The sequence below is a fragment of the Myotis davidii genome, unplaced genomic scaffold (assembly GCF_000327345.1).
Source record: "Myotis davidii unplaced genomic scaffold, ASM32734v1 scaffold1, whole genome shotgun sequence".
Taxonomy (NCBI): domain Eukaryota; kingdom Metazoa; phylum Chordata; class Mammalia; order Chiroptera; family Vespertilionidae; genus Myotis; species Myotis davidii.
This window is the reverse complement of record NW_006294681.1, coordinates 6,776,794-6,800,743: the sequence shown is the minus strand read 5'-3', so window position 1 is coordinate 6,800,743 and position 23,950 is coordinate 6,776,794. Positions and strand designations below refer to the sequence as shown.

At 37.4% G+C, this 23,950-nt stretch overlaps 2 protein-coding genes across 6 annotated transcripts in view; one reads left to right on the top strand and one right to left on the bottom strand.

The window, feature by feature from the left end:
• RGS20 (regulator of G-protein signaling 20) overlaps positions 1-11,898 on the top strand; it is a 42,688-nt gene extending 30,790 nt beyond the window's left edge. For all 5 annotated transcript variants that reach the window (XM_015567440.1, XM_015567441.1, XM_015567443.1 and 2 more), the window contains 4 exons: positions 656-804; positions 5,524-5,607; positions 8,483-8,717; positions 10,895-11,898. In XM_015567440.1, the coding sequence (XP_015422926.1) occupies positions 656-804; positions 5,524-5,607; positions 8,483-8,717; positions 10,895-11,083 (657 nt within the window). In that variant the 3' untranslated portion in view covers positions 11,084-11,898. The remainder of the gene's footprint in view (positions 1-655; positions 805-5,523; positions 5,608-8,482; positions 8,718-10,894) is intronic.
• Positions 11,899-13,642: 1,744 nt separating this feature from the next.
• Positions 13,643-23,950, bottom strand: part of TCEA1 (transcription elongation factor A (SII), 1) — a 29,195-nt gene continuing 18,887 nt past the window's right edge. The window contains exons 8-10 of the mRNA XM_015567407.1: positions 23,090-23,236; positions 17,485-17,556; positions 13,643-15,178 (exon numbers count right to left, since the gene is read on the bottom strand). Coding sequence (XP_015422893.1) covers positions 15,170-15,178; positions 17,485-17,556; positions 23,090-23,236 — 228 coding nt within the window. The 3' untranslated portion in view covers positions 13,643-15,169. The remainder of the gene's footprint in view (positions 15,179-17,484; positions 17,557-23,089; positions 23,237-23,950) is intronic.

The window sequence follows — 23,950 nt, the reverse complement described above, 5'->3', positions numbered from 1 at the left end:
CCCCCCCCCCTCCCCCACCCCCCCCAACTGGTAAATGAGCTGCATAGTGACCAGTTGTTCCGCCATTCGGATATTAGCCTTTTATTATATAGGATTATTGATTATATTCCCGGGGCTGTACTTTACATCTCTGTGACTTTATTTATTTATTTACTCATTTATTTTATAACTCAGTGCAGCCACCCCCGCCATGCTCCTCTCCTAAGGGCTCCTCTGCATGCTTTTACTGTGTCTGACATTTTGGGTGTGGCTTCTTCCCATATCCATGCTCTGGCCTCATGGGCAACTGTAATTCAACTGCTCCCCATCAGTTCAACCCAAAGGGAATTCTGGAGCTGGGAAATGACCCTATTGTCACTTTACTGCATGTCTTCAATGTCTGTGATGCCAGTGTCTCCTTTACTCAACTGTGGGTGCCTTTGTGCAGGGACCCTCCATTCATGATTTTATTCCTAAAATATATTTCAGTGCATGGCAGATGCTAGACATTAAATGAACCTTTGATTAATTCTAAGCATCATATTTTACCAGATTTAGTGGAAATGACCTGGATATTGTCACATTGCATTTTCTCAATGACCCAAACAACTGAATCGCCAAACTTAAGTTGTGGTCACTCTGCCCACCCAAACCAATTTTCCTTTCACTGTTGCAGCTGATGGGCTCAGAGCGGAGGGAGATGCAGAAGCGACAGATGTCTGCAGCCCAGGAGACATCAGACTCCCTCCTGGGCCAGCAGGGAGTGGGGAACCGAGGATCCAACGCTTGCTGCTTCTGCTGGTGCTGCTGTTGTAGCTGTTCATGGTGAGGTTTGGGGCTCTGTCGTTAATGTGCTCCTGGTTGAGAAATGCTGCCTCTTCTGCCAGCTTGTGATTAATTCAATAGTGTTTTTTCAACCACTACCATATGTCTGACACCGATTTGGGTTCTGGTGAAGGTCAACAACAAAAACGAGGAGGCTACATCGGTTCAACCCAAAGGGAGTTCTGGAGCTGGGAAATGACCCTATTGTCACTTTACTGCACGTCTTCAATGTCTGTGATGCCAGTGTCTCCTTTACTCAACTGTGTACCTATATTCAAATTCCTGAAATCAGGCTGATGTTGTTAAAACACTAAAGAAGAACCTAAGGAAGTTGATGATTGAATATTAATATTCGGGCAGAAACTAAGATGGATCTTAAAGGTTAGGACTATGAAGTACAAAGAGCCTAGATTTTACAAAGAGGCTGCTTTTGCCCTATTAATTTTTTTGTTTTTTAATAAAGTGTCAAAATATAGGCTAACTTACTGGTAAAAGAAAAAAAAACAATCATTGCTTTAAAAGATAGATATACAATTTGAAAATAAAACACCTTTGACCGTTTCAGTAAATCAGTTAAAAGTCAAGAGAAATGTATATGACTTATACCTAGAAATTATAGGAACATTAGATTGCATTTCTAAAATATTGGATAAGAAAAGTGCTTAGGGCCAGCTAACTATATACATAACTTTAGGCAATTCAATGATCGCAAATTTATGTAGGCTTGACTACAAGTTGAACCAAGAGCTCACTATCCAGTGAAGAAGAAAAATTAACATAGGGACTGATCAAGAATAGTGACAGAATTGGGGGTGGAGTGAAGATTGAAGAAGAAGTGTCATTTGGGCTAGTGTTAATTTCCATGAAGTTCCAATCTAGTGGATGAGATGCAGCAAATGACACTCCCAGGACCGATGGAATCGTGATGCTGGGTGGTGTGTCCATTCGGGACAGAGGCCAGACAGCAAGTGGGAATATGGGGAGACAGGACTGACAAGAGCTAAGCAGTCTGACATTCAAGGCAAAACTTCATCCTCAAGTAGAATCTAGAGGACCAGCAGGAAACTGGAGGAGTGGCACACATTGGCACACCCTACACACGTGACTGTCTAGGTGGAGAAAATACCCACGTAGGGAGGGTTATAATGCGTTGAAAAAAGAATGCAAATGAAGAATTTCAGGAGATAAATTTTTAAAATGACTAAAAGAAAAATTAGCAAATGAAATAAAACAGGAAATATAACCCACCTGTACTTCTACTAGCAAGGATCAGATATATGGAAGTTAAATATATATCCTCTAGCCCTGGCCAATGTGGCTCAGTTGGCTAAAGCATCATCCCGTGCACTGGAGATAAGGTTAGATTCTCGGTCAGGGCACATACCCAGGTTGCAGGTTTGATCCCCAGTCTGGGTGGATATGGAAGGTAACCGATCAATGTTTCTCTCTCTCTCCTCCCTTCCTTTCTCTCTCTAGAATCAATGAAAAACATATCTTTGGGTGAAAAAAACACAAACAAACCTCTAAATATAAGACCCTACCCTAGAAAAACCTCACACATGTGCAAAAGGAGATGAGTATATAGCATTAATCTGACCGAGAAAAATTTAAAATGTCTCTAAAGTTTATGAACAGGAGAATACATTGTGGTACAATGCAATACTGCACAGCATTTAAATTCATGTGCTAAAAATAAATACATACATACATAAATTCATGTGCTAGAGCAGGAAAAGGCAAATTGTAAAGCAGTGCATATTGCATAAAATAACATTTTTACAAAGTTGAAAATATCTTTGTGTACTTATGTTTATCCTATATAATAAAAACCTAATATGCTAAGTGTCCTGCCATCCAGTCAGCTGTTCAACCAATCAAAGCATAATATGCTAATGGTATGCTAAGGCTGCTCAACCACTCGCTATGATGTGCACGGACCACCAGGGGGCAGATGGTCCAACCAGTAGGTTAGCTTGCTGCCGGGGTCTAGCCAATCAGGACTGAGCAAGATAGGCCGGACATGCCCTGAAGCACTCCTGGGGTCCTTCCCCAGCTGGCCCACCTCCCACGTCTCTCCCTGCCCCCAATCGTGCGCTGGTGGGGTCCCTTGGCCTGGCCTGTGCCCTCTCGCAATCCAGGACCCCTTGGGGGATGTCAGAGACCTGTTTTCGCAGGACCCCTTGGGGGATGTCGGAGAGCTGTTTTCGGCTCCATCCCGCAGGCCAGGCCGAGGGACCCCACTGGTGCACAAATTCATGCACCGGGCCTCTAGTAACTTATATATTATACATTTGTATGTAGAGAGACTAACATGTATAGTAATAACATGTATGGTAATGATAAACAACAAATTAAGGATGGTATTTATCTCTAGGTTGGACAGAGGGGAAATGGGATGGAAAAAGTATACAGCCAGAGATTTATCCCTGTTGATAACACATAGTAAAGTCAATTATTAAGGAAAGGTAAATGGCACTTTGTTCTCTAAGCCTTTGTATTATCTTTCTCAAAATTTTGCTTTATTGCCTTCTGGCATCTCATTTTATAAAAAGAAGCCATGCAGATTGCTGTTCTCTTGGCAATAAACTAATTTTTTCCTTTCTAGAGGATTTTTTTCCTTTTTATAACTCAAAAATTTACCAAAATGTATCTAATCTGGGGTCTTCTTTTACTGGTGAGCAACTATTTTGGCTTCTATCAACATTTTCTAATTTTACTGTAGCAATAATAACAACTCTGGTTTTAAAAATTGACACAAAATATGTTCTTTCAGTTTTTTAAAAAATACATTGTCTCCTTAAATATTTCTACTTTTAAAAAAAATGAGACATGGAAAAATGTCAAAGCTTAAATAAATATTGCTTATTTAGTTCACAAAGGAATTTCCAGTTCTTTTAGGAATATTGTATCAAATCCATCCTTCACTTTCTCTTTGCTTTTTCACACCTGCTGTGCAGTAATGTTTTCTGCTTACGAAAGAAGCCTCAGAAGTCATCAGTATGAACTCTCCCACAGAGAGGACACCACCCAGATGCCTCTCAAGTTTGTTTTTGTTTTGTTTTAAGAAACCATTATTTAGTGACAGTTTTTAGCCCTGGCATCATGAAAGCAACAAGTCGGAAGAGTTTCTAATGACTTTGCATTTAAAGAAAAATAGAGCAACACACACACAATCACTGAGAATTCTTAAGCAGATGTGCTGAAAATAGACTGAAAGGCTTACAAAATGGTGCAAAGAGAGTTAAGGAAAGATGTAATAAAAGGAATAGAAAAGATACTACAGTAGTGCTAGAAAGATAAACTCAAAAGCAGTGATAAAAATCAATTTTTATATAATGGGAAACCACATCAGCTTCAGTTTAGAATCAAAAACAAGGTTACTGCCTGCACAGCGTGGCTCAGTGGTTGAGCATCGACCTATGAACCAGGAGGTCAGGGTTCGAGCATAAACCCAGGTTTCGAGCTGGATCCCGTGTGGGGCGTGCAGGAGGCAGCCAATCAGTGACTCTCTCTCATCACTGATACTTCTTTCTCTCCCTCTCCTTTCCTTTCTGAAATCCATAAAAATATATCACACAAAAAAACCCCAGAAAACAAAAACAAGGTGAGGATGTCTATGATACCCCTACTCTTTAGCATTGTGCTATAGGAATCATCAGCCAATGACATTAGACAAGAGAAAATGGCTGGAGGCCTAAAAACTGGAAAATAAGAAGTAATTCTCCCTCTTTGCAGATGATACGAGAATATACCTGGGAAACCCCAAGAGAATTATAGCTAAACTGATGCAAACAAAAAAGAATTCAATAAAGCCCTGGCTGGTGTGGCTCAGTTGTTGGGCATTGTCCTGTGCACCTGGGTATGTGCCCTTACAGGGAATCGAACCCGCAACCCTTTGGTGCTTCAACCCACTGAGTCACACCAGCCAGGGCTGGCTGGGCTTCTTTTTAGGGTGATGAAAATCTTCTAAAATTAGATATTAGTGATAGCTGTACAACCCTGTGATTATGCTAAAAACCACTTAATTGCACACTTTAAATAATTAGCTTTGTGATATATAAATGATGGTTCAATAAAGCTATCAAGAAAGTAATAGCCTTCATATGTACAAATAATAATCAGTTAGGAGATGAGATAGAACTGAAAATTCCATTTACAATAATAACAAAAATACTTGGAATAAATTTATAAAGTTATGTACCAAATGTATATAAGGAAACTTAAACTCTCTTGAACAATACAATAGATTTTTATTTACTTTCCTGGTACTCTCTGATACTTTTGTATGTGTGCCTATCAATATATAAAACCTGCATTTTGACTGCAAAGTCTGGAGAGTATATACTTGTTTTCGAGGTGCAAGAAATGAAATAAATAAATAAATAATATTTGGAAAAAAGAGAAAAAGCAAAAGCAAAACATCCTGATGATCTCACCTTTTTATTATTTTTTAATGGGCATGTTTTTATGAAAAGAAATATTATTCTAAATGTAAACTCTCTCTTGATTAGTGTAGACCACAGTATTATAAATGTAATTTATTTTTGCTAATACTTTATTGTCATACGGTTTTCTTAAGAAAACCAATCAGGGTCACTGTTTTGAAGAAAAGCAAGAAGTTCCACTTGGTAATCTGGAGTTCTCTTTAGAATATCTTTAAAAGGCTTTCTTTGATAAAGAATGGTCTCAACTGACACGTTAATGTCTTATTTTGTGCAGTCTCACTGTTAGAAATCAAGACCAGGGGCCCGGGAGGGCTTCCCATGAACTCAGAAGAGACGACTTTCCAACCTGGGAAGAAAGGTAAGATCTCATGTGTTCAGCTCACTAAGTTGACAGAAATGCCTATCTTATTATTTTTTCCCGCTATATGTTTTAATGAACACATAGTTTCTGTAACTACAAGTCAGCAATATCAAGTCATAACTCGGCATCACATTTTCACTGCAGACTTCATTTTAATCCATATGTGACAGGGAGAAAAATCAGTTCCATCATTAATACCTGCTAATCTCCAATATAAATTGATGCTTCTTGACAAAGCGTATCACGTTATTTGATTTTTAAATGGTATGCTTTTTAAAAAAGACTATAATAAAACATACACATTGGTTTTCAGGAAAGTTTTATTTTATTTTTTTTAAATTAAATCTTTATTGTTCAGATTATTACATTTGTTCGTCTTTTTTCCCCCCATAACTCCCCTCCTCCCAGTTCCCGCCCCACCATCCGCCCTCACTCCCCACCCACTGTCCTCATCCATAGGTGCACGATTTTTGTCCAGTCTCTTCCCGCATCTCCCACACCCCTTTCCCCCCCAAGAATAGTCAGTCCATTCCCTTTCTATGTCCCGGTTTTCAGGAAAGTTTTGAAAGTCCATCTTTTTCTTAACTATTAACTAATACTTCCATTAATGTATTGTTTTTAAAATTTCAGAAAATGCACATAAATTACTTTCCATAATGCCAGATTGTAATATTGTCTCTTTCCCACCTGTAGTATCAATTGATTTACTTTTACCTACATATTCTTAGACCTTTTCTTGGAATTTTGCCTACATAATTGCAAATACAAAACCAATATCCTAAAAAGCACTGTTCAAATAGGTCTTGTTTTAAATGTTTATTTTTGAGATTTATTTATTTTGAGAGGAAAAAGGGAAGTAGCCTAAAAGGTTGATTAGATATCTTTCTTCATTCTTTATCTTAGTTATTCTTTTTTTTTTAATATATTTTATTGATTTTTTACAGAGAGGAAGGGAGATAGAGAGTTAGAAACATCAATGAGAGAGAAACATCAATCAGCTGCCTCCTGCACATCTCCCACTGGGGATGTGCCTGCAACCCAGGTACATGCCCTTGACCGGAATCGAACCTGGGACCCTTCAGTCCGCAGGCCGACGCTCTATCCACCGAGCCAAACCGGTTTTGGCTATCTTAGTTATTCTTACCCAGATTTTAAAAAGTCTGGGAAGCACATGAAAATCTTCCACAACTTATAAGTTTCTTAAAACAGCTTTTATCTTGTATATTCCAGTATCATGTATTCTGTACCAAAGCTTGAGGCTGTTACATCTGAAACCACAATGCCTACATCTAGTCCTGGCTATACCCCTCCCGCCAGTGGAACCTTGAGACCTTGGGCACTTAGTAGTCACATTATGCCTCAGTTTCCTTATGTGTAAAGTGGGAGTGATAATAGTTTGTTGTTGCTAAGCCAAAGACGGGCTGTTGTATCTGTCTCTGTTTGTAAGAATACCCCTCATAACGGAGTACATCTAAAAGGATCCTATTTTCAAATAAGGTCACATCCAGAGATATTAAAGGCTAGGACTTCAACATATCTTTTTTCAGGCATAAAATTCAACCCAATAACAACTTCCTACAAAATAACACTGGAGCCAGTTGGTTTCACAGATTAGTTCCACAAAACATTTCAGGAATTGATCATTCCAAGATTACACGAGTCTAGTATAATTACCCAAATGTCCAAGAGGCCAGTGTAACAGTGAAACCAAAATCAGATGAGGATAGTACAAGAATGGAAAATGAGAGCTGAATCCTGCCCAGGAACTCTGAGCTGGCCACATACAGCAGCACGGGTGAATCTTAGACACTTAGTGTTGGGTGGAAAAAACAAGCTGTAGCAGACGTTTTTATAGACTTCAAAGAAAAATAAACCCAACTAGCCCGGCCTGCATGGCTCAGTGGTTGACCTTTGAACAGGGAGGTCATCGTTCAATTCCCGGTCAGGGCACCTGCCTGGGTTACAGGCTCAATCCCCAATGTGGGGCTTGTAGGAGATAGCCAATCAATGATTCTCTCTCATCATTGATGTTTCCATCTCTCTCTCCCTCTCCCTTCCTCTTTGAAATCAATACAAATATATTTTTTAACTAAAAAATACATTGTTCTGGGATACATACATACATAGAAATTAGGGGGAAAGGGTAATGGAAAAGAAATAATAAAGGTTGTTTTTTCTGACCTCAGTATAATGAAATGTAAGTAAAAAAAAATCAACTAGAATAGGGAAAACCCAAAATCAAGAATAGAGATTCCCTCAGACCTGGGGAGCCAGAGGGCAGTGTGTGAGTGTAGTGTCAAGGTAAGCGCAGCTCTCGGCGATGGCCTGGTTCTCAAGGTAAATGGTGAATTCATGGATGCTCATTTTTGTTGTCACCCTTCATAATCTGCAGTTATATAACTCATATTCTTTTCTCCTCTTTAAAATTCTCTGAGTGTTAAAACATACTAAATAGGCACTGCCCCACTGCTATTCTGGAAGTCAGTGTGGTCAGGGCTGACTCGGGTCTGTCATGTGACTAGGGAGTTTTTGCTCAGATGATTATAGGATTTTTCTTTTCCTCTATAATTTAAAAACTTTTTCAGGACATGCTTAGATATAAACAAGTATGGGCTGAGCAGTTATTGTAGCAATTTGGCTTGCCAGCTTTTGGGCAGTAGCCATGCAATCCAGCTAAACAATGTGAAAGTATCAAACTCATGTGTTTTTGCTAAAGGCTTAAGGAAACAAAAACAGCTCTTTCTCTTCCTGAAAGGTCCAAAGTGCACATTTTCATTCTCAGAGAGGAAAAAGATAGGTTTCCAGTGATGAAATCCAGATGAACTACCAGTAACATGGCTCCCTTTTGCCCTTTCTTCTGGTCTCTGCACAGCCCAACTCCTACTCTGGAAGAGGTCAGTGCCTGGGCGCAGTCCTTCGACAAATTGATGCTCACCCCAGCAGGAAGGAACGCTTTCCGCGAATTCCTCCGGACAGAATTCAGTGAGGACAATATGCTTTTCTGGATGGCGTGTGAGGAACTGAAAAAAGAAGCTAATAAAAGCATTATTGAGGAAAAGGCAAGGACAATATATGAAGACTACATTTCTATTCTTTCTCCTAAAGAGGTATGTACCTACCAAAAGGTTTTGTTCCAGGAGCCCATGGATAAAATGAACCCTTCTGTGTTTGGTTACCTGGCACAGTTACAGCTACTCCAAAACATAGGAAATGACTTTACCTCCTATCCCTAGTGCTGTTACTCTTGAACAACCCTGCTTTGTTTTGTTTTTAATGAATTTTATATATATAAAACTAGAGGCCCGGTGCATGAAATTCATGCACAGGTGGGGTCCCCATGCCTGGCCGGCGATCAGGGCCAATTAGGGCCTTCAGGCTGCCGGCCGGGGCCTTCTTCTTTCCCCTGGCTGCCATATGCTGGACAGGCCTTCCTTTGTTCCGTGCCACCCCCTGGTGGTCAGCACGAACTCCTGAGGGGACAATTTGCATATTAGCCTTTTATTATATAGGATTTTATTGATTTCAGAGAGGAAGGGAGAGAGAGATAGAAACATCAATAATGAGAATCATCCATTGGCTGCCTCTTGCACACCCCACACAGGGGATCGAGCCCACAACCCAGGCATATGCCCTGACCTGGAATGGAACTGTGACCTTCTAGTTCATAGGTGGATGTTCAACCACTGAACCACATTGGCTGGGCAAGAATCCTGATTTTAAGTGTGCAGGTTTTTTTCCTAATAAATACAGGAGTACTGTAAATATATTTTCTCTTCCTTGTCATTTAATAACATTTTCTTTTCTCTACCTTACTTTATTATGAGAATATCTATAATAATAAAAGCATCATATGCTAATTAAACCATACAGCCGAACGACCTTCTGGACGAAGCCAGGGCTGTGAGGGCTGAGGTAAGCTGCCACAGCTGCGAGGGCCAAGCCCCGAATTTCATGCATTGGGCCTCTAGTCGTATATAAAACACATAACATATAAAATATGAGCTAATCAACTATTTATGTTACCAATAAGGCTTCCAGTTAACAGTAAGCTATTAGTAAAGTTTTGGGGAGTCAAGGGTTATACATGGATTTTCACCTGCATGGGGTCAGGGCCTCTACCCCTTGTGTTGTTCAAGAGTCAAGTGTATTCTAATTCCTTTGACCATGGTCCCACAATGGGCTCCAAGTACACCCTGAAATCTGGGAGAGATTTTCTCCATTTTTCTGGAGAAAGTACCCGTAACTTTCATCAGATTCTCCAAAAGGGGTAGTCTATGCATTTCACTATTAATACTGTTTAAAAATAGTATAAGCATTTCTTTAAATAAAGTATCCCTTTATTCTGATTCAAAATCTTTTTTATAGTATCTTTATTTTAACTTATTTTTAAATTTTTATTGTTGAAAGTATTACGATGTCCCCTGGTATCTTTATTTTATATGGTAGCATCACTAACATGATACTGATTCTTCCAAGGTTTTCCCCAGTGTCCTATTTTAATATCAGAGAAATTATGAGTGAAATCAAGCAAGTTTTCATCTCTCAAGAGTTTTTGTTCTTTCAATTCCAAAATCTAGGTTAGGTTGATCTCAAAACTAAGTGCCTTGTGGTTCTAGTTATAAAATCATTCATTATTTCCAAATATGTGCTAAGAATATAAAGTTAATGAAACATTGCCTCTACTGCCAGAGAACTCTCACATAAGGGGGCAGAGTGACTTGGAGCCCTCCACCCTCACCCCCACCATTGCCTCAGGATCCTAATGGGCTGGTGCAGTGAGCAATCAACAGTGGGGTGGGACAGGAATGATGGAGATACATTGAAGAGGCATTAGATGAACCCAGGGGGGGACCCAGAATCTGTTTTAAGGAGCCTTCTAGGAGCTTTTGAAGCCACTGAAATTTGAGAACCTCAGTATGTGTTCAGTTTCTCTTTGTCAGGCTCAATTTTGGGGTGACTTTGGGATTTTAAAAAATATATATTTTATTGATTTTTTACAGAGAGGAAGGGAGAGGGATAGTTAGAAACATCAATGAGAGAGAAACATCGACCAGCTGCCCCCTGCACACTCCCCACTGGGGATGTGCCCGCAACCAAGGTACATGCCCTTGACCAGAACCAAACCCGGGACCCTTCAGTCCACAGGCCGACACTCTATCCACTGAGCCAAACCGGTCAGGCATGGGTTTGGGATTTTTAAAAACCAGAACAAGCTATGGGAATTTGGTATGGATTTCCAAAGAGAAACATATCTAATACAACTCTTATTTGTTTCTGTTCACAGGTCAGCTTAGACTCCCGAGTCAGAGAAGTCATCAATAGGAACATGGTGGAGCCATCCCAACACATATTCGATGATGCGCAACTTCAGATTTACACCTTAATGCACAGAGACTCATATCCCCGATTCATGAATTCTGCTGTCTATAAAGATTTGCTCCAGTCCTTATCTGAGAAATCCGCTGAAACATAGGATGTTATCAACTATATTTATTATTAATAAAATAATAAAGACTCATGGACTATGTCTAGTACAGGGAATTTAGAGGTAGCAGCCAGGGTCTTCTGCTGGACTAATACGGGGCTATTTTAATAACAGATGCTTTCTTCTGCAGAAGGCTACATGTTCAGTATAAATTGCAGCCACCGTTAGTGCTACTTATGAAAAAATGGACATGGCTGTCTTAGAAAGATAGTATATTTACATTTACAATTACAAGCGCACGTTCTGAATGGCAAGGGATCCCCTACAAGACTCCACCCACCTGGAGCATGGACACCCACTGGGGCACCAGGACTGCTTTCGTTCTGCGTGAGTTCAGTACCTGATTACTCTCTTCCCGAAGAAAAGACATTCAGCTGTTTCTCAACGACCCCTTCAGTCCATCAAGCTCAGTTTTGGATACTTCACTTACCAGGGCCATTAGAGGACCCAAATTCCCATTTCATAAAGATGGGACCACTTATAAAAACAATGGACTTCCCCTTAATCTGAGATTCTATGTATGTAATACATAGATGTGTGTGTGTATCTATCCTTGGTTAATGTGAAGCACAGTGCTCTGAAGTGCATCCATCTCAATGTTTGGTAAGAGAAGTAGTGCTTAGAAAATTATTTTGTTGAAAATTTACCATTATTTTATCAGAATCTGCCAACCTAACACATGAATTTTTAAGTTCACAACTTGGTCATGTTCCTAACAAAACTTTCAAAGAAGCATATTTCCATTTTATTCTTGAAAGAAATGAGGGCATTTTCACTCTAAAAAATAAAGCTTAAGAGTTTTACTTTAATCTTTACTTTTTTCACATGCAAATACTTGGGAAATAGATCAAGTAGGGAGACACGCAAGATATCTTTTAGCTCCCACACAAGGATTTTGTTTTTAAATCCCACTATTTTTATGATAGGCAAATGAAGTAACTTCATAGTTGACTGATAAAAATACTGGTCTGTAGACCTAAAAGTCTTGAAGAAACCCATCACTAAAATGAATGGGAAAGACATCTAAAATGAGGTGATTGCGAAAAACACCCAAATCTGGAATGGTTTGAGTAGTGGGTTAGAAATTAATTGGCAAGAGCTCATAGCACACTTCAGCCCTAAATGAGGTGCTTTAAAAAAAAAAAGATTTTCCCCCCTATTTTTTAGCGAGAGGGAGGAGAAAGAGAAATATCAATGTGAGAGCATAACATTGATCGACTGCCTCCTGTATAACCCTTACTGGGAATCAAGCCCACAACCCCGGCATGTGCCTGACCAGGAATCAGACCAGAACTCGAGCGGGCAACTCTCCATGTATGGGATGACGTCCAACTGAGTCACAGGGGCCAGGGCACAGGATGCTCTTCTCTTGGTGATCTCCCGCACTTGGCTCTTCAGCCTGACGATTTCTGAATTACTCTGTTCAAACCCCAAACCTAACCCCCTCGCCCTTATTTTCTTGGTAAACCATCTTACCTCCTACTCTATTATGACAATTGTGTCCCTAACCCCCTTCAACTTCCTGTGTAACCTATAAATATGTATAGATCAGCATCTATTCCTGCCTCCTTCAGTCCTGTTCCAGAGAATAATGTGTTTTCTCCTTTTCAAGGCATCAACCCCTTACCTAGGAGTCTCACTTTTTTCATTAGACAAAGAGGACATAATTGTGATTAAGGCATAACCCCTGCCCTCTAATAGTTTTCATTCAGGTAAGGACAGACGTGCTCATGGCATCTAAAGTACTAACTTAGTAAGTACTTTAACTGTATGTAGTAAGCATTCTAACAGTGAAGAACTGAGCTATTGAAGTCTTGAAGAGCTATGGAAAGATTTTTTGTGTGTTTTTTAAACAGTAGGAGTTACCTTTTATTTTATTTTTTTAAATACATTTTAAAATATATATTTTTATTGATTTCAGAGAGGAAGGGAGAGGGAGAGAGATAGAAACATCAGAATTATTGGTCAGCTGTCTCCTGCACGCCCCCTACTGGGGATCGAACCCGCAACTGGGGCATGTGCCCTTGACCAGAATCGAACCTGGGACCCTTCAGTCTGCAGGCCGATGCTCTATCCACTGAACCAAACCAGCTAGGGCTTTTTAAATACATTTTTATTGATTTCAGAGAGGAAGGGAGAGGGAGAGAGAGATAGAAACATCAGTGATGAGAGAGAATCACTGGTTGGCTGCCTCCTCCATGCCCCCTACTGGGGATTGAGCCTGCAACCCGGGCATGTGCCCTCGACCAGAGTCAAACCCAGGACCCTTCAGTTCACAGGCCAACATTCTATCCATTGAGCCAAACTGGCTAGGACTATGGAAAAGTTTTAACGGAGGTGACACCAAAACTAAAACCAATAGAACCAAGGGTTCAGAAAAAGAGAAACATCCTCTGTACTACTGTTCAACACTAGCTTTTTCTTAAAACCAGCAGGCATCACTTAATTAAAACTGTAGTTTAAGAACATCTTACTAGTTGGGGGAGGAGGACTTTTTAAACAAAAGGAAAAGCAAGCTTCAATGTTAAATAAAAATGACAAATGTGATACAATTTAATAACAAGAAACTTTATTTGAATTACAAACTTTAAAATGCATCGCTTAATCTAAAAGTGGAACTATTTTAATGTTTTTTTCTTTTTAAAACTCATTTTTTCAAAATGCACTTTACTCTTCAAATGCTAAAACAAAAAGTTAATCTGTGAACTGACAAAGTAAAGATGGAATGATACCAGGGGCCAATTCTTATATATGAGAGGTCTTAACAAAGACCTTTAAATGTTGTCTTCGGTATTATATCAAACTGATTTCCAATAAGAAATGAGAAATGGGAGCAGAGGGGAGTGAAAGCATGTACTGAGGTCTTTCTGTAGGTGTCTGATAGAATATAGATTTAGCATGATAAGTTGTGGGCTTTGTTAACAGTGGCCTTTAAGATGTGCTAGAGCAAGCATACACTAAGGAACTTATGTGAAAATCAATTTTTCTTATTCCTAACGGAATAAATGGTAAACACTTAAACAAAAAGTAAAACCTAATTATAACATCTGTACTATAAAACGAGTTGCATTATAGCCCATATATTCAGTTTGTTCAACAGCCTCATTAACAGAAAAGGTCAACTTATTAGACTCGAACAAAAATATTTTCTATCAACCTCAAGATGGAAAGATTTATATAATCTTTATACTTAATCCTTGGCCAGTATAGATTTCCAAATCAAAATCTATGAGCTATTTTTAATAACTACACTATACTAAAACACTAACATTTCCTTCCCAGTATATCTTCCTATGAGGGGAAAATAGACACTTTCATTCTTTGCCATTGCAGTGTTCTGCAAAACTAAAATACTATAAATTCAAACAGGTACATAAAACAAAACTGAACTGATTCCAACAAAGCCAAGTCATGTTTCCAAAAGTAAAATCCATTAAGAACAAGTAATAAACATGTACAAGAAATTACAAGAAATAATGATCACGATTAGTTACAAATGCAAAATAATATCTAATTATCCCAGATTTGTGAATATAATAATTAAAAACAATTTCATATGCTAGTTCAAATATTATGTACAATTTAGATAAGCTGGTCAAGTATACACCACATTTAATAAACTTACAATTATATTACCTTTCTCCTCCTTTAATATTTGCAGGTACATGCCAATAAAGAAAAAATGTAATTTTCATTTATGTATTAACTGAGAAGAATTACATTTCTACTGAGTTTGTTTCAGACTGTAAAAAAGTTAAGGTAATTTTCCTTTAAGGAAAAAAAGGTAAAAATAAATTGCCAAAAATTTAATTGATAAAAATTTAATATCAATTACTTATAAAAATGAAAAAAAATTGAAATAGATACCATATAATTATTATGTAGTTCCCTACTGATCTGAAAGTACGGGCATTTACGAAAGGATGATACTATGTCAAAAACAAAGACTAACCCAAGGGATGCATTTTCTTTAAAAATCTGATTTGCAGAAAAACTACTTCCTTGGCCTAGTTTTAAAGCCAGTTACAAAATCCATTTTCTCAATGGTCCAGACATTTTCCCAATTCTTCCAACTCAACAGAACTGTCAAAAAAGAAGAAATATTTTGTAAGACCATTAAATAAGACAATAGGGTGTATCCCTTCTCCCATTTAACACAGCATACACTTTATATTGCTAAGAAAGAGATTTTTTTTTAAAAGACGCCATATTTTTCAGATATAAATAATCAGCTTTCTTAAGTGTTTGACTTCTCCAACTTAGAATTAGTAGAAATATGTAACTAAAGTAGCATAAAATTTTTAAAAATCAAGAACCTCTCTTTTAGACACTGAAAACAGTATGGTAGGTTCCAAAGAAGGGGGTTTGGAGGAGGATGTAAAGGGTATTGTGGGTCAAATATATGATGATAGAGGAGACTAGACTTTGGGTGGTGAGCACACTATACAGATATGTATCATAAATTACTAGAGGCCTGGTGCACGGATTCGTGCATTGGCCTCGCCTGTACCCTCTCACAATCCAGGACCCCTTGGGGGATGCCAGACTGCTGGTTTTGGCCCGATCCCCGCAGGCCAGGCTGAGGGACTCCACTGATGCCCAAATCCATGCACCTCCCAACTAACGAGTTTTTTGAGATACAACGCGTCTATTGGCCGATTTTTTGCTTTGAGTTGCAAGCTAAAATTCAGGTTACAAGCCAGCTTCAGATACCCCACTGCTAGCTGGCGCAGCGAACATCACAGTGAACGCCACAACATCAGCCCAGCATCACGTGTCACTCATTCACAATTGATTTGACATACGAGTAATTTGAGCTACAAGCTCCGTCACGGAACAAATTAAATTCGTAAGTCAAGGCCCCATTGTATATAGATACTGATTACTGTTACACCAATAAATTTAATTTTAAAAATAATAATAAAAAGAACCTCTCTTCTTAATGTTTTCAGGTTAAAAACATTAATTCCAAATTAGAACTTCTAGAGTAAGCCATCATAGCATCAGCTTTTATATTAAAATATACTTTGTTAAATCCAATAGGTACTATGTCAGAACTTATGCTGCAAACTGCCTGTATTCAAAACAAACCGTTATAAACCCAGTATTACTACTACTAATAAAAATACTCCATCATACAAAACAAGTCTAAGGGAGCTATCTGGAAAAGCCAGATTTGCTCAATAGGATTGGGAAAAAAAAAAAAAAAGGAATATCCCTCTTAGCTCTGCCAACTCAGGATAGGAGACACTATTTCAAACCATGAAGAAACTCTCAATACGAGTAACTTTCTCAGCTCAAAATTAAATCTTTGTATATAATAAAATGGGTATTGGTCTCAACCCCTAAAATAGTGTCTAGGGCCAAAGTCCCATTCCATATTTGTAGAGGATATTCCCCCACTGTCTGGCTTTTAATTCACTTCTGATTTTCAGAAAATGCTTTAACCTGAAAATGCTTTATGTGAATAATTAAAAATAAACATTAGACTTAAATGTCTATGTAAGTATAACAACAACAAAAATCTTGTACCAACTTCACAAAAATTAGTACAAGCAGTCAGTATTTTTGGAACATCAACAATTATCAGGAGCTTTAAAAATATTACCTTTACTCCTCACCACAACCTTTAATGTAGGTATTATTTACATTTAATATATGATAAAATATTAGTTCATTAAGAGTAAGTGGCAAAGGAACTATAAATCTATTTGGCTCTAAAGATTATATTCCTACTATGTGAACCTTGCCAATCCCATACCCTAACATCTTCATGTCTACAATAATAAAATTATCTTAGGACGAATCTGCAATTCTTCTCCCAATTTTAAATTATATTATTGTGGCTCACAAAAATCACTCAAGCATGAATCATTTAAGTAACATAAACTTGCCGGTGTGGGGCTAATTCAAGAGTATATAGGCACTATGAAGGCTTAGTGAAAACCCTACCAAACCATGACAGTGCTCATCTGTAATTCCTAAAATAACACTAAAACCATTAGACTGGATTTCAACTAAGTAATTTTTCCAGAAACAAAATCTATGAAGAGAAATAATACATATGAACAAATTTTCTGGAGTACAAAAGTGGAAGCAAATGAACGAGTATCGTGTATACAGGACTAAGATACAGTAACCAAACATATAAAACTCAATCCTGTTATTCCTGAACCAAAACAAAATGAAGGTAGGAAAGTTAAGATTCTTTAATTCTAACAGAGTACAAAGTAGTATATTCCATTACAAATGGTTAGTCATAGACTCCCATAGTGCTAAACAGTGTGAGCATATGCATATATTTAGGTATCTACATAGGATTATGAAAAGACCTGAAGAAATTATTCTATTATACATGAGTAAAACATGAATTCAAGAAAGCGCCATACCTTCCATCGATTTCCACATTCATTGCAGACAACAAATGTTGTCATAGGTTCATCAGCACTACGAGTTTGTACCTGCAGCAAAATCAAGTGAAAAATATTACTTTTTACAATACTATAAAAAGTTTAACCTAAATAAGAACATTCTACATGGAAATATATAATAACCACAATGGTAAGACAAAATCCTATATAATAAAAGGCTAATATGCAAATCGACCAAACGGCAGAATGACCCATTGCTATGACATGCATTGACCACCAGGGGGCAGACGCTCAATGCAGAAGCTGCCCCCTGGTGATCAGTGTGCTCCCACAGGGGGAGGGCCACTCAGCCAGAACTGGGCTCATAAGCTGGCAAGTGCAGCGGCAGTGGCAGGAGCCTCTCCTGCCTCCATAGCAGTGCTAAGGATGTCCAACTGCCAGCTTAGGATAGTGGGCCTAAGCTGTAAGTCGGACATCCTCTGAGGGCTCCCAGATTGCAAGATGGCGCAGGCTGGGTTGAGGGACCCCCTTCCCCACAAGCGCATGAATTTCATGCACCGGGCCTCTAGTGTGTGTGTGTATACACACACACACACACACACACACATACATATATCAGCCTGAAACAAGTTCAAATAAAGCTTATATCAGAAGAAAACACATTTCCAAACTTCATTTTTTTAAGTCCTTCCTTCCTTGTCTGTTCATGTTTAATTTATTCTAGATAAGTGGGAAATCATCTAATGTCACACTTATACTTTTTATAAATGACTAACAAATACAAAAAAAATTCATCATCACTAAGAATCACAGAAATGTTAATTAAAAGACATCAATTTTCTCTTACAAATTAGCAAAGATGTGAAAATTAAGCATATGTCATTTCGACAAATATAACTACTTCTAAAAGTTAGGCAACAACATAATATCCATGTTCTGTGACCTGGAAACTTGATATCTCCTCTATTCTAAGATGGTAATTAGAAATACTATGTACAGCTCAACATCACTAATAATCAGGAAAATGCAAATCAAAATCACAATGAAATGTCACCTCATACCTGTTAGAATGGCTATTATCAAAGACAAGAGATAACAAATGTTAATGAGAATGTGAAGAAAAGGGAACCCTTGTACAGTACTGGTCAGAATATAAACTGGTAAAGCCATTATGACAAACAGTATAGAGCAGGGGTGGGCAAACTTTTTGACTCGAGGGCCACAATGGGTTCTTAAACTGGACCGGAGGGCCGGAACAAAAGCATGGATGGAGTGTTTGTGTGAACTAATATAAATTCAAAGTAAACATCATTACATAAAAGGGTACGGTCTTTTTTTTTTTTTTAGTTTTAGTCATTTCAAACGGGCCGAACCCGGCCCGTGGGCCGTAGTTCGCCCACGGCTGGTATAGAGGTTACATCACCTCATACAGTTAGCGTATTCCTTCTGAATGGCAAATTGATAGGCAATTTAAATTTCTTTTTCAGATTTTTCTGTAGTTTCCAAAGTGTCCATAAGTAAGTACTTCATATTGCTTTTTACTTTTAAAAGCAAAACATTGATTGCTAGCTATCTGTATATTTAGGGAATGTGGTAACATTAATATTCAAGTGAAATAAAAGACTGGAAAAATTAGAAAAAAACAGAGCAACAGAGATAGTATAGTAAAAAGGCAAAAAAATCACATTCATATGGGAAGGTTTAATATTCTCAGGATCTAAAGAAAGAAAGGTAAGCATGATAAAATCATACTCAATATAATAATTGTAAGTCTCAATGTCTTTACAATTTCAGTTTTTCTTTTAAGTTAAAGAAAAAGTATTTGGAATATTTTTTACATAAATGCATTGAACAATAAACAAGAAAATATAATTTAAAAATACTTTATAAGAAATCATCAGAATTTACATAACTAAACAAATTAAAGCATTGATAAAAAATTATAAAAAACATATTCAATGAATTAAAATAAAATACCAACATCATTAAGTGGTAATAGTGCCCAAAGTAGGAAATGTAGATTTTGTAAATGACATAAATTTCATGTAGGAGGGCTGTACTAGAGGACAGAGAACATGGTTCAAAATATGTTTGAAAACCCAAATCTCAGAATAATTGGATTTCATCTTCCAAACACTGTTTCTATTTCTGTTTTAGCACAAATTAAAACATTTAATGGAAGGCATATACTATTATTCTTTACTAATGAAATATTTTGGTTCTATATATGATTTCATTAAATGTCCAGGACAAAAAAAAAAAGGAAAAGTGGAAAGAATGTAGCCAACGAGTAGCCAAGTGTTACCGAAGAAAGTAAGTGAGCTACTAAGTAAAAGAGTAAAGGACCTTTGAGAATAGCCTGATGACAGGAAACCAATGTGGACCCATGGGGTGAGAGAATGACTCATGGGTGCATAGACAATGATACCTTCATGAACATCTATGTGGCCAAGGTCACCTATGTGGACCATTGAGGCACTGGATGATAGAGCAGGATGGCTTGTTTGTAATAGGTCATAATGCCTGCTATGATCACATGAGTCAGCAATCCCACTTCTAAATATATATATTCTCAAAACTGAAAACAATGTCTCAAAGATGTTATTTGTGCACTCATACAATGGATTATTATTCAGTCTTAAAAAGGAAGGAATTCTGGCACATGCTACAATATGGATAAACCTTTATGAACATTATGCTAAGTGAAATAAGCCAGTCGCAAAAATAAAGATATTGTGTAACTCCATTTATTCATCTGACTACCTAAAATAGTCAAATTCAGAAACTGGTGGTTGCCAGGAGCTGGGAAGAAGAGGGGAAGAGAAGTTGTTGCTGTTTAATGGGTACAGAGGTTCGGTTTTGCAAGAGGAGCTTTATAGTAAGTTTTTAAGTTGTTTCTTTTACAATTAAAAATTTTAATTTTTTTAATTTAAAAATTAAAGAGATAACTCAGCAAAAATAAATAAGCTAATATGATTTTTTAAAGATTTTATCTACACAAGGTTAGAGACTTCTGACATTACTGGAACTAAAGGTTTCAAAAATAGGAATCATTTCTCTTAAAGTATATACTTCTAAATGAATTTGGCAAAGCAGTATTAAAGTTAAAAGTTATTCTTTAGTTTATATGGGGAAGAGGAAGATGGGTCAAGGCAAGAACTTAAATTCTAACAATACTGCATTTTGAATAGGTATATTTAATTTTAATATGATAAAATCCCAGTATATCACCACTTCAAAGATCAGAAGCTCCATGAAACCAATTATAAACATGACTTTTAACTCAAAAGCCCAAAGATAAAGAATCAGTCTCAAAACAGCAGCATTTTGCCTATTTAAGGCCTTCAGATAAAAATGGTTTAAAAAATCCTTCTGAAATATTTTACATATCTACACTAATAAAAGAGAAACATGCAAATTGGTGTCACTCCGCCACACCCACCAGCCAATCAGGATTCGTATGCAAATTAACCCAACAAAGATGGCAGTTAATTTGCATATGCAGGCACCATGCGAAGACTGAAGATGACTGAAGACTGAAGAGGGTTGGCTTCTCTGTAGCAGTCGGAGCGAAGGCCTGGGTCCCGGGTGCCGGAGGAAACCAGTACCAGCAGCCAGGGGAAGGAAGGCCTATTGCATGAATTTCTTCATGCAACGGGCCTCTAGTACTTAATATTGCTCCATAGGGCCCTAAAAGCTAATATAGGAACCTTTTGGTCTCTGGGAAAAATTTCGATCTCCTGGTGGGTACTTGTTAGCCAAGAGTCACACTTAACTCTTTTATGTTGGTTGTTTTGCCAACAAATTTGGAAATTTTCTATCTAAAGAGAGGTTTTTTGTTTTTTTAAGAAATATGGAACACTTCACGAATTTGAGTGTCATCCTTGTGCCGGGGCCATGCTAATCTTCTCTGTATCGTTCCAATTTTAGTATATGTGCTGCCGAAGCGAGCACAAGAGAGAGGATTTTTTGACTCTAAGAAAATCATACTGACTTCATCTCTAAACTAGGTTCTTTCTGTTAAAAGACACAATGTTGTTTTTTATCATAGCTGTTTATAAGTTTCAAAGATTTAACTTTTAAATACCTTTCTATTTATACTTAATTTTACTATGTGGCATTTTTAGGATAGAATTTTTATTGCTGAGATTTTTCTACTGATAAAAGAAAATAAAGCAATTTCAACTTAGAATTTTATGAGACCACTTTCATATGCTGATATATTTTAGTAACTATCAGTAGTAATACTTCTACAAAATAAAAATACTGAAATATCAGATGTACAACTATGACTAAATGAAACACTTCAAAAAGGTAAAGAACTTTGGACTGTTTAAATAACATACATCTGAAAACAAAGTTTTATACACCTTTAAAATATAAAAAAGAGGCAGAAGCTTATAAAACATGCTACCAAAGTATTTATAAAAACACAAAAGTAACATATTTATGTTTGCAAGTATATACATAAAACATGTAGAAAGCCACCTAACAAACTAGCCATCCTTGTGGGGGGTGGGGGGCATTCTATTCATGTTAATCTTTTGTACCTTTTGGATTTTTAACGTTGCAAATATAGTATTTTTATATATATAAAAGTAAAGGTTCCTTCCTACAATTTATATAGAGTTTAGTAATGTTATTTTTTAAGTGCTTAATTTTCTGTCAAGCAGAATATTAAATTCCCTAAATATCTCCATTAACCTGAAATACAACAGTAAGTTATTCCTTCAAGGAAAAAAATCCTGAGTTAGCATACTATAGATACAGCACAAAAACGTTTTTGGCAAATGAAACTAAATGATAGTGATAAAATACCATTTTCACATATGCACATGTAACTGAAATAACTGTAGCATGGCTCTTTTTAGCTGTTCAAGAACAATACAACAAAGAACAAAAAGGAAAGTTAATCATATCATTTATGAATATAAAAGTCATCATGTTGCAAAAATGACTAAATACCTAGAAACCACTTTAGCTAAAAGTACTAAGTCGATGTAAGGGAGAATAAAGAACATTCTTTAAATTACTAGAGGCCCCATGCATGAATTCATGGCCAATCAGGCAGGGCCAGCCAGGGGGAGGGGACGTGGGAGGTTGGCCGGCTGGGCCCGCCCCTGGTTCAGCTGGGGGCGGGGGGGACGGGGACTGGTCAGGTGGGGGGGCTCCTGGACATGGGGAGGGGCTACGGGCAGTTGGTCAGCCCTGCCCCCTGGTTGAACTCCTGGTCCAGGGGACAATTTGCATATTAGCCTTTTATTATATAGAAAGGAGGATAAGAGCTTACCAAATAAAAAGAATAATAACCTGTTTACATTCTAACCAACTATTTATTAACCTTAGAGAAAGAACATGGCCATTTTACTAAATTCTATATTTTATAAATTTTACTTAATTGATATAGCTTTCACAGCAACAATTTCCATGAAAGTATAAACAGATCAACTTACTTACAACTAATTGGAATCTGTTAATATTAAGAAAGCATTCTTACCCTTAAGAGATCACATTACCTCTTGAAAAATATCAAAGTATATTGATAATTATTATCACTCCTTGTTTTGAAAAAAATTGCAAGGATTCTTAATATAAAAATAAGAATCTATAAGCAAGCACAAACCTGTGTGTAAGTACAATTCTTCTTTTTACATTTGCCACATGTGAATAAGTCAGTCTGGGTTCCGCCCGTCTTGGCCATCTGATGCTCTCTGATGGCTTCTTTGGTCAAGTTTTTCCTCATCTCTTTGAGCTCATCACTAGCCATTTCCTATTAGAAAGGTGGCATAATACTCAGTTATAGGTGTCTTCTAATATATCTTGAATGCTTTTTATGATCAATTAGCTTAATAATCGCTAAAATCAAACTTTTAAAGTTTTAAAAGTGAAAAATTACTATTTTCCCTCAAAAGAGATGTTAGTTTGCTTTCTTAGAAATGCCCAGGATAAGCCATCTTCTTGTGCCAGAACGCACAGAAGTTACCTAAGACTTTCAAGTCAAATAGACAGAGGAGCTAAAATGAAGGCGCTCCTGTTGGCCAAAGACAGGACAATTTCTCCAGCCATCAAAATAAGTTACTGTAAAGAACCAATCCCGACTGGATAAAATCCCCAGAACATTATGATATTTAAGAAAGGAGAACACACAATCACATGCAAGAACAGCAACAAGAGCCCCCACTGGCAGTTACTAGGACACCGACTCCTCACGCTGATAACTGTTAACTTAAAGGGAAAAAATCATGCACATTTACTCTGCCTTTCCTACCCAAACCAACAGGGAAGAGCCCAAGTTTATAAGGGACAGTGCTTCTTTATCAAAGAAATCTAGCCAACAGAAATCACTATTTTGTAATTCCTAATAAAATCAACCAGTTCAGGCAAGGATCATCAATGGATGATAACACATTATATCAGTGGTTCCCAAACTTCTTTTGGCCATGCCCCACCTAAGCATCTCTAAAATCCTTAAACCTGCCCCCGG